The 17,931-nt window shown below is 44.6% G+C and overlaps 1 protein-coding gene across 2 annotated transcripts in view; it reads left to right on the top strand.

The window, feature by feature from the left end:
• IPO9 (importin 9) overlaps positions 1 to 17,931 on the top strand; it is a 39,608-nt gene that overhangs the window by 15,219 nt on the left and 6,458 nt on the right. For both annotated transcript variants that reach the window (XM_079327114.1, XM_079327115.1), the window contains exons 8-19: positions 3,807 to 3,907; positions 5,172 to 5,230; positions 5,719 to 5,870; positions 6,898 to 6,996; positions 7,133 to 7,239; positions 8,345 to 8,484; positions 10,137 to 10,296; positions 11,249 to 11,475; positions 11,678 to 11,826; positions 12,663 to 12,791; positions 14,407 to 14,682; positions 16,289 to 16,455. In XM_079327114.1, the coding sequence (XP_079183240.1) occupies positions 3,807 to 3,907; positions 5,172 to 5,230; positions 5,719 to 5,870; positions 6,898 to 6,996; positions 7,133 to 7,239; positions 8,345 to 8,484; positions 10,137 to 10,296; positions 11,249 to 11,475; positions 11,678 to 11,826; positions 12,663 to 12,791; positions 14,407 to 14,682; positions 16,289 to 16,455 (1,766 nt within the window). The remainder of the gene's footprint in view (positions 1 to 3,806; positions 3,908 to 5,171; positions 5,231 to 5,718; positions 5,871 to 6,897; positions 6,997 to 7,132; positions 7,240 to 8,344; positions 8,485 to 10,136; positions 10,297 to 11,248; positions 11,476 to 11,677; positions 11,827 to 12,662; positions 12,792 to 14,406; positions 14,683 to 16,288; positions 16,456 to 17,931) is intronic.

Below are 17,931 nucleotides of genomic sequence, written 5' to 3'. Positions count from 1 at the left end.
TTGCAGAATCAAATCCAGGTATTTCATTTCCCTGCCTGTGTGCTGGGATTAGCAGCACTCAGGTCAGTTGCTGGTTTCTGAGGATGGGCACTGAGGCCCATTCAGTTCTCTGAAGAAAGCAATAATGAAGTTACTGAAGTTACTGAAGACAAGTGTTAAAAATTTTTCAGGATGACCACTTTTGTGCTGAAGTAATGAAAACACGTGCTGAGAGGGTGCTCTTGTGTTACACAAACCAGCAACTCCTGAGCTCTGTGTTGTGGAACTTGTCTCAGTCCTGTTCAATGCAGCAGTACCTGGTCTGGGACTGCAAGTCTCATACTCAGCTGGAGGTGTTGTTCCTGTGCAGCACTACTGGAAAGGAGCTTGGAGAAGGATGTTGGCAGTTTTTGTTCAGAGTGTGTCTTGTGATTTTTTTTTTTCCTTTCTGTTGCCTGTGCACTGGGATTCCTGAGGCAGTGATATGTAGGAGCAGCAAGGTGAAAGGAACACTGCAGGGTATCATCTTGATTTGAACAGGCTGAAGCTCAAGAATATTTGGATCTCTTATGCCAGATACTCACAGTTGGATTGTTAATGAGTAGTGGTATTTTTCAGCCTCCACAGAAAGCAGTTGTAACTGATGGCTCCACTCTAAACCAGGCCAGTCCAGTTCTGTTCTCATTACATCCATGCATTCTCAGCCTTTTCTGTTATTTAGGTAGGTGTTTGCTGGCATTGGGCTATTTGCATGGGTATGTCAGCACTGGTTCCACCTGGAGGTTCTTGAACAGTGTGACAGGCTGGGAAAGTCTCTGAGGAAATGTCACTTGTCTTGCTCTCCTCCTTAGCTATGTGAGGTGCATTACCCTCTGTCTTTGGCCTCTCCAGGGGAGCTGCAGCACAAGAGGATTTGGATCTGAGTACACTGCTGTGTGTCATGTGGCATTGATGGCAGCAGAGAATCAGTGTGGATTTAACAGTAAATTCAGGAGATCTGCTGCTGACAAGTGGTTTGTAGGAGGCTCTTTGTGAAGAGATGAGTGTTCTGGATGTTGACTTAAGGCAATTCATGGTTTTGTCACTTAGGGTTTCTGAGCTGATGATAGCAATTTTCTCAGGAAAAAGGGATTCAGGTGAAAGCCTTGAATTGCTTCCACTTCCAGAGAAGTGGATTTGATTGTCATTGTAATGCAAAAGTAAGAAACCTCAGGGGATTATTTAAACCAGCTCTACAGATGAAGTCATTACAGGAACCCCTTGAAAAGCTGATGCAATGGAAGAGGGAATTGAGACTCTTTTATGGCACATTTTCAACCAGATGCAAACTCAATCCCATCTTCTTTTCCTTAATGAAGTGCTGTGTGGCAAATGGCAGGAAGACTTTTTTTATTTCCTTCCCTGTCACTTGAGAGCTTTGTACTCCAAGGTTCTTGGAGTTCTTGATGGAAGTCAGAGGCAGCCCTGACTAAACTGTTTTGCTGTCCATGTCAGAATGTTCTGCAGGACATTGGCAGGAGCTTTGAGGAATGCTCTTGCAGTGTGCACATCTGCCTGATCCCCTGGGACAGTTACCCTGGTTAGGGGAGTGAAGTTTGGATCACATCATGGGGAACTGCTGATGGTTAATGTGTCCCAGGTTGTTCCCAGTATAGTTACAAGTTTTTAAGCAGTTATCAGCAGGAAATCAGGGCCTTTTATCCTTAGAGGAGATGGGACAACAAAGATATCATCAAGCATGAGGACTAGAAGGAAATACCCATGGTGTAATTTATTGTTGTATTTGATAGTTCAGCATTAATTAAATTGGTGTCTCTAAGGATGAATGAGCTGCAGCTGTGCAATTCTTGAATCCTAATTCCAGTGCTGAACATGCTACTACTGATTGTTTTGAGAGAAACAGTGGTTTAAACATGGCAGGTACAGATTTAAGGCAAATTTCACAATAATAGAATACAGATTGGAATGCAATGGTGTACTTAGTGTGTGGTAAAATATCAGGAACACCAATTAACCAACAATCTAAAGCATCTTGCAGCCTTACTATTGTGCTTAGAAGCTGTTCAACACCTGTGAATCAGAGAAGTTATATTTTTCCTGATGCTGGAACAAATAACTAGCTAGAAAAAAAAAATTAATCATAACCTCTTTGTTCTTGGATGGATGATGAAGTGGTATTCCCAAGCTTATGACCAAAGTACTTCACCTGCCCCTGCTGAACTCTGACTGGCAGGCAGCTTTTGTGTGCTCTCTTGTGTGTATTTTAAGCTTTCTATCAAAAAATTTGGGAATTCCTTCTTTGTTTGAAGATGCAAACAGGAAGAGAAGCAATAAAAGGCTTTGATTGAGTGACTTGAAGGAGCAGTGCTCTGAAGAGAGAAGGATAAGGGCTTTCTTGGAGGATTAATAGGTGGTGGAGCAATATGTGGGGATTGGCAGAGGATCTGTGAAGCAGTTCTTTGAATTCAAACAAGCAGTGGGAATTGGCAGAATGAGGGGCCAGGGATTGAAATACAGCATCTGACAGGAGAGTGCTCTGTATTTTAATGACTTGCTCTGCAGGACTCTGGTGACCTTGCAAATGCAGCCTTCTATTGTTACAAGTGCAGAGCCCTTGAGTTGAAGAGCTCCCTTAGCACTCCAGCAGCACTTCCTGCAGAGCTGGTTGGGCCCAGAGCTCAGAGACATTTACACAGGGTTCATGTGCAGTGGCATATGGAACAGGTCTGTTTGGATGCTCCTCTGGCCCTAGGCAGAGTGTTGAGTTTGCAGCAGTTCTGAAGATCAGGTTCACATCCTTTGCCAGCACCTGCATAATTTCTTTTCCCTGGAGACTTGAGCAGGTCTTTACTGTAATGCCTCCTTCTAGCACCTGCCAGACTAATTCCCAAACCCACATGTCTGGGTTAGTCCTGACACCTACTCATCTCCAACACTGATATTAGATTGCTGTTGTTTTTCTGGAAGGTGAATTACTGTTTTTTTTTGTTTCTGTTAATGTACCCAGTGCTGCAAACAAACAAACTGCACAGAGTGATTTGTATTGGGTAAGCACAAACAAACTGACACCTGTGTGTCTGGGAGCAGCCACCTCTCAGGCAGTTTGTGAGTGGCTGTTCTGTAACAGGTGTAACACAGCTGGAGCTGTGCCCCTGGGGAGGAGAGGGGAGAGTGAGAGCTCCCTCACTCCTGGAGGGTCCCAAAAGACTTTTGACAAGTGTCAGTGGAAGGGCTCCCCTAAGTGAGGATAATGAGCTTCATGAAAGTCCAGGCACGATCCCCTGTGGAGCTGCTAAGCTGCTCCCAGAGCAGCCCCTGTGCTGGGCTGGCACAGCCACCAGTGTCTGCTGCCAAAATGGGAAGGGAATTAATCTGGGTGGGTGTTTGCTTCTCCAGATACTCCCTGGGTCTGCAGTGGATGTGTTCCTTGCATGAGTAGAAGCATGGAAAATGGGCAGTAGTCTGGTGTGACTTGACATTAGAATTCTTTTTCTGGGACAAAACACTTCTATGATAATTGTATCCAGATACTGCACAGTGATGTTGTTTGGATTTGAGTCATTATCTTACCACTGCATTATGGCATTGTCTTCAGAGTGCCACATCTTGTGTTATCCCTTTGCTTCCCTGCAAAAGAGGAAACACGAAGAAAGACGTGCTGGTCAGTGTTTGAGCAAGAGAAGGATTGTGTGTCAGGAGAGAGGGGCAACCTGGGTGACAGGAAGACTTTGGATGATCTCAGTTATTAATGAAGCATCAGCCTGTGATTTGAGTGTGTTGATGGCTTTCTCAGTTTCACTTTTGACTGATACTCTTTTTGGTTCCAGGCTGTGACAGCACTTGTGAAAAACTACCCAAAGCACATGATTTCATCAATGCAGCAGATCCTGCCCATCGTCTGGAACACCCTTACAGAAAGTGCTGCTTTATATCCTTGGTGGTGAATGAGTTTAACTGGAACTGAACAAGAAAACTCAGTCTCATACCCAGTAATGACCTGACTGCTGGAGAAGCACAATACAGGGAGTGCTCTGCCCTGCCAGACAAAACAGAATCTTTCTCTTACTTCCAGGCACTCCATTAAGTTTCTTTTAGCTTAAAATGTATGCTGATTGATGCATGTGCCCTGTAGAACTGCCATGAGCTCTGCATTGTTTCTGGTACTTTTTGGTAAAAATTGTCTTCTTAAAAGGATGCTGGTCACAGTGTAAAGACTTCAGGAGAAGGGAACCAGCAGTACCCCTTGCTGCAGCAGAACTGATGCACTTGTACAGAAGCTGATTTGCCATTTGAATTATCAGTGCTCCACTGTACACCCAGCTGTGGCAGAGTGTTCTGTGGTTGCATTGCCCAGTACTTGAAAACTGACAACTCAAATCTCTCCATATTTTTTTTCAGACTCCTGTTGAAATACAGTGGAAGGTGTCCCTGTCCATGGCAGGGGGATTGGAACTACATGGTCTTTAAGATCCCTTCCAACCCAAACCATTTTGTGAATCTGTGAAAATACGAGAAGCTATTTGTTGGATTTTTGATGGTGTATTTCTCCCTTTTCTGTCCTGACTCCTATTGCAGTCTTGCTGGTATCTAAGCTGACAAAATAGGCTTTTGTTTGCAAAAGGGGGAGAGTCGTGTTCTTTTCCTTGTGTTTCCTCTGGTTGGATCTTCAGTTCACCATCCCCAAAAGAAACTCTTTCTTCTTACTCCCTTCTTAGTTTTCTTCCATTTCCCAGGGCTGGTGCTTGTGGAGAAACTTGGTAGGGAGCAGAGCCAACCTATGGTAGGATGTGGGATCATAGGGTGGCTCCTCACTCGTGGGCAGCAGTGAGGTGTTGGATTAGCTCACATCCCCTGAAAAGAGTGAGTCTGAGCGTTTTTGTTCTTGCAGAGTTAACATAAATTAAGTTTTGGGTTACTTTGGTGAGTTTGATCTCAGTTAATCAAATAGTGATTAAAGATGTGCTGAAGTGATAGGTGAGTGGTCAGTGGAAAGCGGTCTTTAAACTTGGGCAATGCACAAAGCCAGGAGCTCCTGGGTTATTGTCTCTGTGAAGCACAGGACTCTACACAAAATCAGAGGGTTTGTAAAGAACAAAACCTTCCAAAGTTATCAGGAATTTTAAGACAGGAACAGATTAATTCCAAAATAGATGTTGTTCTTTAGAAAAATGCATTTCGTTAACATTATCCACTTATGTGAGAACAGAAGTAAATTACACAGAAGAGGTGGAGGATCCTGTGGATTCTGATGGTAAGAACTTGCACTTCTACATTTGAAGAGGAATAGAGTTACTTAAATATTGCTGTTAAAACAGTGACTGAAACACTATGGGAGATTGTACTAAAGTTGCATTTACCATGTTAGAATGGTGTCCATAACTTCTTTGCAAATTGCTTGTGATTGTGATCAATGCAGCCACACAATTTAAGTTTTCTAATGGTTCAAGTGGTGAGTTTGGCAACAGTTTTGAGTTAAAAGTAGTGATACAAAAAAAAAATCAAATAGGTTTTAGATTGAGCTTGATAAATTTTAATGAGGGGTGTGTGGTGGGAAGACAGCAGAAAGTGATGAGGTCAGAAATCCTCCTGGGGCTGCTGCTGCACTTGCTAGTCCAGTAGAATGAATAAATATCTGCTCAGACAAGCTAACAGTTTGTAATTCTTTTCACATCCATTTGTACCTTTTTGTATTTTGGCATATTCAGTCCTGTTCTTTTTTGTTTTTTCCACTTTGTTCAGGTGAAGTTCTGGGCTTTGAAAATCTAGTGTTCAGCATATTTGAATTTGTTCATGCCCTGTTGGAAAACAACAAATTTAAGAGCACTGTGAAAAAGGCTCTGCCAGACCTGATCTATTACATCCTGCTTTACATGCAGATCACAGAGGAGCAGGTGAGCATGTTTGTGTTGTGCAGAAAACAAAGGAAATGAGAGATTGAAGCCAGCAAGTGTCCTGGGAAGAGGTTCAGTGTGTGGAAGCTGCTGTAATCTAACAGGCTGTTTCATCACTTTGCTGTGGCAGCACTAAGAGGTTCCAAAATGCTACAAGGTGGGCAGTGAATCACAGATCATGGAAGGATTTGGGTCTGAAGGGACTTTAAGGCCCATGCTGTTCCACCCACTGCCCTGGGCAGGGACACCTTCCACTATCCTGATTGCTCCAAGCCCCAGCCAGCCTGGCCTTGGACACTGGGATTGCTGGGACATCCACAACTTGTCTGGGCAACAAATCCAGTGTCTCAGCACCCACTTGGCAAGGAGTTTCTTCTGTAATCTAAACATACCATGTGTCAGTTAAAAATTGTTGCCCCCTGTCCTGGGGCCCTGGTAAAAGGGCTTTATTTAAGGCAATTACAAGGTCTTCCTGGAATCTTCTCCAGGCTGAACAACCTCAGCTCTTTCAGGCTTTCTTCCTTCATCCTTCCATGATGCATTGTGCTGTGAAAATGAGGGTTATCATGCTGGAAGGAACAAACAGCTTTCTGTGAGGGCAAAAATGTTGTGCTAGTAGGGTGAAATAGCTTGTACTGAAATTCTGCATAGCACCTGGCTCTCAAGTGTGACAACCATCATCTTTTAGTATAGGTAGACATGCATAAAAACAAGCACTCTGTTAAAAGATTTATCTGCTTCTCCCATTCCTCAGCTAAAAATAAGCTGTGCAGCATTGATTCCAGGTCAGTCATTAGTTCTGTCAAACTCAAATGAGGGACATATGAGCAAGATGAGCTCAGAACAAAGAGTTTCTTCTTTTCAAAGGCTTCTCCAATGGAATAGAAGAAAAATCAATTGAGGATGAAGACTTCTTATGGCAGAGAAAATTTCTGAAAGTAGTTTTCCAAAACAGGGAACAGAAAATCTGCCTTTTACCCATGATGTCCTGAATTCTCAGCTGCCCTATCCTTTTTGTCTCCTCTAGATAAAAGTTTGGACTGCAAATCCGCAGCAGTTTGTGGAGGATGAAGATGATGACACATTTTCCTACACAGTGAGAATTGCTGCTCAGGATCTGCTGCTGGTATGAAATGAGTTCCACATTTAGATACTGAAATAGTAATAACAAGTATCAAACCTGCCTTCAGGGAGGGCATTTAGAGAAAAAGCCAACTTTTAACAGTCTATACAAACGAGTGTTACTGTTTCCTTGTGCACAGGCTGTGGCTGCTGATTTCCAGAACGAGAGTGCAACTGCTCTGGCTGCAGCAGCTACGAGGCATTTGCAGGAGGCTGAGCAGGCAAAAACCAGCGGCGCTGAGCACTGGTGAGGGGCTGGGTGGGCTCACTCACTGCAGCTCTGCAGGCACCAGGCCTGCAGCACATTGCACTGATGGGCAAGGATGGGATGGGAAAACTCTGCTTAGAAGATGCAGAAGAAAGTGCAGCAATTCTTGAGCCAGATGGTGAAATCTTTGTGTGGAGTACTTTGGGCAGCTCCTAGCACAAGCTATATGTGCCAAGGCTCCCTCCCTTCTGAGCTTCATGTTCTTTAAAACATCTCATGGGAAGTTATAATAATTTATCCAAAATCAGAAGAGAAACTGGCAATATTTTGTGTTCAGTTAATTGGGATAAAAATGTCAGAAACATATATATGTGGGTTTTTTTTTTTTTTTTACTTGATGTCAGGAAGAGTGGTGTTGTATGCAGATGTTTGTGTTCAATTTTAGAACTTCAGACTTGCAGTTTTTAATGTTATTTGGGAATAGAAGATGAAAACTCCACTGCAGGAGTACCTGGTTGCTGGTCCACAGCAGGTTTTCCAGTGCATTGGTTCAGTGTTTATGTTTATTTTGAATGTTAGGGTCAGAGTAGCCCCTATGATAATGAGCAGCAACAGAATGGGTGCAAAATCAGACATTAGGTCCCCATTAGGCCTCAGTTGTGAGAAGCTGTAAAGTAGATTCTTGGCTTCACAAATCAAACAAGGAGAAGTGTATTTACACATAATTCTATATCATTATAATTAACAAAATGTTAATGCAAAATTAGATGTTTTTAAACCTTTAATGTATTGGGTATTCCAGTGCTTCTGCACATAAATTATGAAGACATGGCTGGAACACAAGTTTTCATGGGAGAGGTTCTTTTTTATTATAAGAACAAAACTGGTACAAGTAACAACTATTCCACCAATATTTTAGGAAGTGACTGAGAGTGCTGCCCATTCTGAGGGAGTTTCCAAGCCCTCATCTTGCAGTTTGTGAATGTTAATCTCTTTGAAGGCTTTTTTAAATTCCATTATGGGATCAAGGAAATAGTTATGGTAGCTTAGACCAAAATTTACTTATGACTTCACTTTAGAATATATATTTATTTCTTGAGTAATGATGGAGGAAAAAGTCTAAGGCATCTGAACTATTTTGCAGGTGGAAAATACATGAAGCCTGTATGCTGGCCCTGGGCTCAGTCAAGTCAATAATTACAGACAGTGTGAAGAATGGGAGAATACACTTTGATATGCATGGCTTCCTGACAAATGTGGTCCTGGCAGATCTCAACCTTTCAGGTATGTGGGACCCTGCATCCCAGGGAATAACTGCTGGGTGCCAGACACTGGGAGTCTCTGATGAATCAGTCAGGTTGATGTGTGCATGAGGTATTGGGAAATGCACTTGTGCACCTTGCTGATGTGAAAAAAGTAAATCTCATGAGTTTCCATGTGCTCCTGGTTCCAGTGTAAGTCCTTTATATGTGGGAATGTGCTTTCAGCTGGATCTCATTGCTGGCTGGATGCATGAGCTTGTAGGGCTCAGGGAGCTGGGTGGAAAATAGCTGTTCTGATGTCTTGTGTCTGTTCCTGGAACAGTCACCAGCAGTGACTGTTTAACTGCTTCAGAATTCCTGCTGCACCATGTCATCCCATTTGTTTTATGCTGAGGCTGACACTAGTTGTAGCACATGAATTCAAATAATGCTCCTGGCTAAATGGGATTCTGTTATTGTGAACTCAGCAGGATTTTGCTCTCTGTGTTATCATACATCAGTGTGCAAGAAAACCAGAGGAATTGTTGGAAGTCAGACCTCAAAAGTCCTTGCAAATTAGTGTTTTAGAAGTTAAAGGCAATGTGAGCATCATTGATGAGTCCACATTGAGTGTCAATGTAGAAAAAACTGATTCCTGGGTTCCTTTTTCATTCTTTTTTTCATCAAAGAAACACTTATTTAGCCCATTACAAAGAAGGATTTTTTTCTTTTCTTTATTTTAATGCTGGGTGAAGAACTAGTGTACAAAGTGTATAGTGTGCAATGTATGTAAGAAACCAACCTCAGCAATTTACATGCATTTACATTCATTTGCATGTGTGGCATTGGGTTGTAAATGAGCTGCTGTGCCCTAGAAGGGCTCCAGGAGTCTGTGTTGATGGCTCTCCAAGGATATCCATTTAATGGTCAGTAGTGGTACAGGCAAAGAAATGTTGTGTTTTATGATACTGACTTAAAAAACAAAGCTCTTCTCTTGCACAGAGTGTTTTATGTCCTCATCTTAAAATTAGTACTTGCAGGAGCATAAATAATGGCAGTAAAGATGCTGAGGAACAGAGAGCATCATCACTTTGAGGCCAGCCTAGATAGGTAAGGAGATTTATAATTTGAAAAGGCAGCAGGATTAAGTGTGATAAAGATATATCATACCTTGGTGAGTGCAAGCAGGTGAGTGGATAATGAATGTCCACTGCTTCTGTGTGCTGGTGAACCACAGAATTCTGTTCTGCAACTGCAGGGTGATGGCTGCAAACTAGTAATGTAATTTGTGAAAGGTCCCTGGGTATGAGCTCTGTTATTCTAATTCTTCTCTCTAAGATGCTGCTGTTTTCTTCAGTTGGGGACAGAATATTGAACTGGATAAATGGGAATTACTGGAAAAGCCTCTGTTCTCTTCCTTTGCTTTTGTTCAGTGATAAACAAATTCAAGTGTAAATAGTTAAAGGAAGTTTTTTAATAAAGGAGAACTTACTGTTTGAAATAACTAAAAGAATAAACTGGATTCTGCCCATGAACAAAAATTCTTTATATGCTGGCACATGCAAAGTCTTGTGTGTCATATTTCAGTGTTTTTCTGTTGGGATGACAAGGTTTTAAACAGTGGATGGAAGCAGCTGTGGTTTTATACTCCTAAAGCTTGTTCTGAAAGCACTGAGGTTGTTTGCTTTGCTGCAGTGTCCCCTTTCCTCCTGGGCCGGGCTCTGTGGGCCGCCAGCCGCTTCACCGTGGCCATGTCTCCAGAGCTCATCCAGCAGTTCCTGCAGGCCACTGTCAGCGGCTTGCACGAAACCCAGCCCCCCTCTGTCCGGATCTCTGCAGTCAGAGCCATCTGGGGGTAAGCCAGCCCTGGGCTGCTCCACAGCCCCAGGGACAGGGTATCAATCACACTCATCAACTGCTTTGTGCAAATGGCTTTTCTCTTTGGGTTGTGGGAGGCTTTGCTTTGAATGAAATAGACTTCAGCTTAAAAAGTATAAGCAAGCAGGTTAAAAATAGAATAACTCTAATGAGGAGTATGGAATTGAGATGCAAGGTTGGCTACAGTACAGTAAAGTGTTGTGATGGATATGGTCACAGGGAGGAACAGCACTAGTAGTGTTGGAAGGCACAAGAATGAAACCCACAATATTCATGTTTGGTCATAAAGGTGACTGACACCATACAGGCCTATGGAGCCTTTGGAGTGTTTGGGGTTTGATTTTCTTGCCCCATTTTTGTCAGATGGAAAGCTCTGCTGTACTCATTCTAAAGTAAAAAATGAACATTAGTGTAAAATCAAAGAAAACAGTCACCAAAAAAATCTGCTGAAACCTAACTGTTCACCACTTCCAAATAACACTTATTTGCACTGAAATGTTAATGAATAAATAAAGTCAGAGATTTATGACTTAGTTATCTCTGAAATTGCACCCAGCTCTCTTGTAGAACATGGTAATGAAACACTTTGTAAGCAGTGTCTGTCCTGGACTTGTTTCATTTCCTCTATTGATGGGCAGTTCTTAAGAGAGATCTGTCACTGAGGGGCAGTAGAGGCTTCTAACATGATTTGGCTCAAGTCTGCTTCGTGTGGAATGTGGAGGGAAGGTTTCTGGTGCAGGCTTTCCTCCTCCCTGCTGAGCTGCTGGGAGATCAAGCAGTAGTGGACTGAAGAAGTCCTAGAGGAGTGCACTTAAAGAATAAGATTGGACAGGATGGAACAACCCCTTATGTATGATTCAGAATGCAATATATTTAAGTTAGTTCAATATATTAGGAATGTATTTTTATATCATGAATCTCTCATCTAGCTACTGTGACCAGCTGAAGATCTCCGAGAGCACCCATGTGTTGCAGCCTTTCCTTCCCAGTATTCTTGATGGCCTGATCCACTTGGCAACTCAGTTCAGCTCTGAGGTGCTGAACCTGGTGATGGAGACACTGTGCATTGTGTGCACAGTGGACCCAGCATTTACAGCCAGCATGGAGAACAAGATCTGCCCCTTCACCATTGCAATATTCCTCAAGTACAGCAACGGTATGCATTCCACTTACACTCCCAAAGCACAGTTGGTTTTGCTGTTGAATCCTGCTGCTGAAAACTTAACAGTGGTCACTGAGTGAGCATTGATTCCTGTGGTAAAGGTAGAGGGGAAACTTGCTGCTTTGCCCAGCCAAAACAGTGGTGGCAAAGATTGAGATGTGTGTGTGTTTTAGTAAATGGTGCTTTCTCTCTCCAGATCCTGTTGTTGCTTCTCTTGCCCAGGATATTTTTAAGGAACTAGCTCAAATAGAAGCCTGCCAGGGTCCAATGCAGATGAGGCTGATCCCAACCCTTGTCAGCATCATGCAGGCCCCAGCTGACAAGATCCCAGCAGGGCTGTGTGCAGTAAGTGCTTCAGTGGGGCAGGGCTGGGCTGGAGATGTTCCTGTTCTGTAACACCTGGGGTGGCTGCTCTGCAGGGCAGAAAGGCTGCTGTAGATGTGCTTTGGAGCAATGGCTTCAGTCACTGGGGGAGGTTTCTCTGGGGGGAAGAGGCAAACTGTGGGTGCAGGGAGATGCTTCCAAAAGTTTGCTTTAAACTACTCCTCTGGCCTTCTTCCAGTCTCCACAGTATCAGTCATCCCCAGTCATTTTGCTGTGACATTGCCATCTTTCAGCAGAAGCAGTCTCTTCTCCCAACAGACTATACAACTTTGCCTTGCACTTCTTCCTAAGGCTTTTTCTGATTTATTCATATGTATGAATTGGAGATAAATTATACAGGTGCCCTAATAAAAGATGAAGCATTGACTGTCTAGAGTGTTTGTATGGAATTAAACCCATAAGCATCCATATCAATATGCATATAATCTGCAACTGTAACAATTGCTTATGGGTGATTAAAATAAACTTAAATCAATATAACCAAAATGGAACAGGTCAGCTAGACCAGTTCTCTGGCTGTTCAGATTAGCATGCATCTGTTTGCCATGTTTGAGTGGTGATACTGCTCCTAATGTAGGAACTGTCTTGGGAATTTCTACAGCTCACACTAGTGGTGCTTGGGCATGTGATTTCAGGGTCCTCACATTTAAAAATTATTCTAGACCAGGAATTCAGGGTGTGGTTGCTGCAGTGGCCATATCCCTGCAGTTCAGACCTTTGATGTTTGCAGCAGGGGTGGGTAGTGCTGACTTCAAGTTCTGTGGCTGCTGCTGTGAGAGTTTGTGCTTTCCTTTCAGACTTCTATTGATATACTGACCACAGTTGTGAGGAATACAAAACCCCCTCTGTCCCAGCTCCTCATCTGCCAGGCATTCCCTGCAGTGGCACAGTGCAGCCTGAATACAGATGACAATGCTACTATGCAGGTACCCCTGTGGGGAGGGGGAGGCAGGTGACACTGTGGGGTGGGGGGAGGATTGCAGGGCCGTTCCAGTCCAAGAGAGGTGATGCAGCCTATGAGGAAGCCCAGGCTGTACTTGCCAATTGCTATATCAGCAGCCCCCCAGAGCCTCTGCTACCTCCAGTTTACCATAAAAGTGCTGTTCAGGGCCTGCAGTGACTTTTCCTGATCATTACTGAATGTGGAGAACTACAGTGAGAAAGGCAGCAGCCTCGATGTTTTTTCTATTTTAGTGCACTGGAGCATGTTACAAAAACCAACCAACCAAAGCCAAATAACACCAAAAAACCCAAACCCATGCAACCAAACAAACCTGTAATGCTTTTCTGCCCCCATAACATTTATGATACCTGGTAATGGTGGGGCTGTCTTTAGGGACATCCACAGGCACAGGACAGCAAAAGCCCTCCCAGCCCTCTTCCTCTAGCAGCTTTTTGCTGTACTCATTTAGGAGGGAAGGAGAAGGCAAAACCCTTTCTGATTGAGCTGGCTGTGGGATGGAGGGAAAGCAGGGAATCTTCTCCAGCATCAGTTCTGCCCGAGCTGTGCTTGCTGGCAGGCTTGGCTATGGTCTGGTGTCTTTGGAGAATCTAGCAAGGAGGAAAAAGCATTAGAGGCTGGAAGTGCAGGGAGCCTTTTCATTCCAGCTCTTAGCTGGCATATGAGTAACAAGGGTTTCATTCCTTGTGTAAGGAGTTCCATAGTGGCAGCTACTTTTTGCCATGTTAATACAGACCATGGGAATATGGTCTTTTCCTAAACAACAGATCAGTAAGAACAAGCTGGAGTCCAGCAGGGAGAGATTGCAAACCTGTACATTGGTTGCTTTGCTGGATCTTTAGCTAAGAAGAATTCACAAGGACTGCAGCTTAGCTGCTGAGTTTGTTGACATCACACTTCTCTGTCTTCATCTCTCACTTGTTAAAAACTCTGAATTTCTTAGATAACAAGATTGGCAAAAACTGCAGCTACTTGAGCTTGTGGTTGTATTTATTAGTTATCTTGATTGCTGCTGATTGGGCAGTGAGGAGCAGTGTATTTGATAATGAGCTGGCATCTGTAGAACTTGCTTGTAAATCTTTTCCAGGTGCCACCAGTTTTCCCCTTGTTTCCATGTGGATAGGGGTGTGTTTGGGGTGCTGAAGGGGACATATCCCCGTTTTCCCCTTGTTTTCATGTGGTTGGGGGGGGTTTGGGGTGCTGAAGGGGATGTCTCCCAGTTTTCCCCTTGTTCCCATGTGGTTGAGGGTGGGTTTGGGGTGCTGAAGGGGATGTCTCCCAGTTTTCCCCTTGTTCCCATGTGGTTGAGGGTGGGTTTGGGGTGCTGAAGGGGATGTCTCCCAGTTTTCCCCTTGTTCCCGTGTGGTTGGGGTGCTGAAGGGGATGTCTCCCAGTTTTCCCCTTGTTCCCATGTGGTTGGGGTGCTGAAGGGGATGTCTCCCAGTTTTCCCCTTGTTCCCATGTGGTTGGGGTGCTGAAGGGGATGTCTCCCAGTTTTCCCCTTGTTCCCATGTGGTTGAGGGGGGTTTGGGGTGCTGAAGGGGGGTCTCCCCGTGCCCTCCCCCTGCCTGTCTCTGCAGAACGGTGGCGAGTGCCTGCGCGCCTACGTGTCGGTGGCGCTGGAGCAGATCGCGCAGTGGCACGACGAGCAGGGCCACAATGGGCTCTGGTACGTGATGCAGGTGGTGAGCCAGCTGCTGGACCCACGCACCTCCGAGTTCACCGCTGCCTTCGTGGGCAGGCTGGTCTCCACTTTAATTTCAAAAGCTGGGAGTGAGCTGGGAGAGAATCTGGACCAGATCCTGAGAGCCATCCTGAGTAAAATGCAGCAAGCGGAGACGCTCAGTGTGATGCAGGTGAGCGGGCTTGGCACCCAGGAGAGTGAGGAGAAGCACCAGGAGAAGAAACTGTCATGATTTTCTTTCATTTTGTGCCTGTTTATTTATGGCTCATGCAGTTGGAGGATCTGTGTATCCTCTTGAAGCAGTCAGGAAAATGCTTACTCTGATCAGAGAATCATGGAATCTCCTGAGTTAGAAGGGACCCAAAGGAATCATTGAGTCCAACTCCTGGCTCTGCACAGGATACCCCAAGAATCCCACTCTATCCTAACATTCCTTGAGCTCTGGCAGCCTTGGGGGTGTGACCATTCCCTGGGGAGCCTGTTCAGTGCCTGACCACCCTCTGAGAGAAGAACCTTTTCCTAATACCCAAACTAGCCCTCCTGTGGCACAGCTCCATGCTGTTCCTCAAGTCCAAAATATTTTGTCAGGTTACAGGGTAAGCAAGATTCTCCTGGATAAGCTGTAGTGCACCTTCAGTAGTCACTCATGCTCTTGTACTTGCAAGCCCTCTTTGGAGGGATAGGAGTTGCCTCAGTAGGAAATTATGGCAAAGGCAGCATGTCTGTTTGAGTGGATTTCTTCTGTATTCCAAGGATAAATGCCTGAGACTTGAGACAAGATGAGCTTTTAATGGATGGGAGGCATAGTTGGCCTGAGTGAGGTGAGAGACCAGACAAAGAGCATTACCATCTCTTCTAGCCTTGACCTACTTGTAGTGACAGTTTTCTGGAGTGATTTTTTTCCCAGTGGTCGTCATTCTCTTTCCTGTCTTTTTTGTCTGTGCCCTCAATATAAAAGCTCATGCTGACTGCCCTGGTTCCTTGGTAGCAGCTGGGGGAAGACATTCTGCTGGCTCTGCTGAGCAAGATCCTATCTCTGCCACCAGTGCAGCACTCAGCTGAGATTCCCTTTGCTCTAACCATTTTCTTATTTCTCTGATTTTTGAATGTGCTTTTTTCAAGACAGCATATGGTGCCACAATGGTCATTTCAATGTCAGCAGATCTCACCTACTTTAGGATTTTTTACCCCTGGATATAACTGTATAGAATGGCTCTCACTTTGTTGGTTTTGGATTTAAAAGATATGGAAATTTAAATCTGAAGCAGTCCCATGCAGCCCTTATAGCCAAGCATTTTGCAATGCTGGATCTCCTCCCTGGGTTAGCCTGGAAGATGGGCCTCTGGAGATAGGCAGATTTTCCCTGAGGAAGACTACAGAGATGCCCTCAGACTGGGAGACTGACACTTAGACACACACAGCAGATGTTTCTGCCCCTGGTCTTTAGCAGTCAGATTGTAAAACTGCATGTTGTAACAAAACCTTTTCAAAAGTTGCAGTTCTTTCCCTAGAATCATGTTCAAAATGCATTCAGAATTGGGAAGGTGCTGCTGAGTGATGATGTGATGGTGTCTATTGCCTGCATTTGTAGCTCAGTGTTTTGCAGCTAGTTGTTCTTTCCCTTCCCCTCCTGGGGTTGGTGAGCACAGCCTTCACTGCTGCAGGGAGCTTCAGCTTCCTTCAGTTAGCACAGCTTCACTCCAGCTCCTTAAATATTTGATAAAACATTTCCAGCTATTGAATTACATACAGCTAACATTGCCTTTCTCCTCCTGCAGTCCCTGATCATGGTGTTTGCTCACTTGGTTCACTCCCAGCTGGAGCCACTGCTGGAATTCCTGTGTAGCCTGCCTGGCCCCACGGGCAAGCCCGCCCTGGAGTTCGTGATGGCCGAGTGGATGAGCCGGCAGCACCTCTTCTATGGGCAGTATGAAGGCAAAGTCAGGTGGGAGCCAAGGAACTCCCTTTAGCTGCCCTCACCCCACTGCCATTGAGTGCTGGCTGAGGGGAGGGGAGCTGGCTCAGATGGGAGCAGTGTGTGCCAGTGTTGGGCAGAATTGCTGCTCCCTGTGCTGTCAGATCTGCTCAGGAGAGCTGTGGTAACTGGAGCAAGCTCTGATCTTCCTCATCAGTGCTCCTGCTGCCTCTTGCTCCTGTGCTGGAGCAGAGACAGAGAGGGAAGGGGGTGTCTCCTGCAAATATGGGGCTGCTTTTGGAATTGAGCTGTGAATGTGATGAAAAGGGCTTCCACACATGGAATTGCCTTTGTAGACTGCTGTAGAGTTCCAGGGTGTTGTAGAGAGTTTCCTAAGAGAATTTGGTGATTTCTTGTTGATTTATTTATCTACTAAAAGTCAATCAAGAATTAATTGCAACAGTGTTCTCTCCCTTTTGCTGTAGAAGCACGTTTGTGTTGTGGTGGAGGCTGAGTGCTGTATTCCAAAGCATGGGATGCTCTGTGTTCATTCAAATTTTGTCACAGCTGCTGAATTAGATTTTCTGGAATCATGAAGCCTCACAGACCACTCTTAGGGATCTCACCAGCTATTAACTCACTTCTTAGTGTGTGTTATTATGTTATTGCTATGGGCAGTCAAATAGACTGTGAAATAAATAATGAGAAAAAGCAGGTTCAAAATGGAAGTTAGTGAATAATCTTGAAGGACAAGCAGCAGATTTGGGGACCCAGTGCTCTTTTTGGTCACACTTTGTTGGTTTCATCATTAAGCCTGGTAGTTTATCCCCAGTTTTGACAGTGCAGGCCTATCTGCAGGGTCTCTTGAGGCTTATGGGGCACAGGGAAAAGCCAAGGCTGACCAGAAGTACCAGGTTAAAAGTGGTTATTTAGAGCTGTGTTGTCCAAGATGAGAAATGTTTGTGTACAAGTGGTGTTACAGAGCTCCACACTGTATTAAACACTTGGATTTGGTTGATTGTGGTGACATTTGCCATGCATTAGTAAATACTTGGTGTTTCTGTGTCCTGAGGAAAAGCAGGGCCTGCTCTGAAGAGCCTCTTGTTCAGGGTTAGTAGAAGGACCCTGAAGGCAGCTGACACCTCCTGTGTGCACAGCCCCCATCCACTGGGGACAGGTTGAAGAAGTGGCTGTTGGGTCTTGATGAAATGATGGGAAAACTTTGGGCAGCTTGGGGCAGCAGGTAAGACCTGGGTCCAAACCAGCAGAATTCAGAGCCATAGTAGTGTGGGAGAAAGAGAGGATGAGAAGTGAAAACAAGAAAAATTCAGTTCCACAGAACTCCAAAACTTCAGTTTGAGATTTGTGGAGCCAGGAGAGAGAGATTTGGAGGTGGCAAGCATAGATTGTCAACCTTGACCTGTGGTCAGTATCATCCTCAATGTGCTTGAAAACAGCATTGAACTGGAGAAGGTTTGAAGTGTGGAGTAGAAATGTGAGTATCAG

The sequence above is a fragment of the Erithacus rubecula genome (assembly GCF_903797595.1).
Source record: "Erithacus rubecula genome assembly, chromosome: 26".
NCBI lineage: Eukaryota > Metazoa > Chordata > Aves > Passeriformes > Muscicapidae > Erithacus > Erithacus rubecula.
Note: the sequence above shows the minus strand (reverse complement) of the source record. Positions and strands in the feature narration are given on the sequence as shown.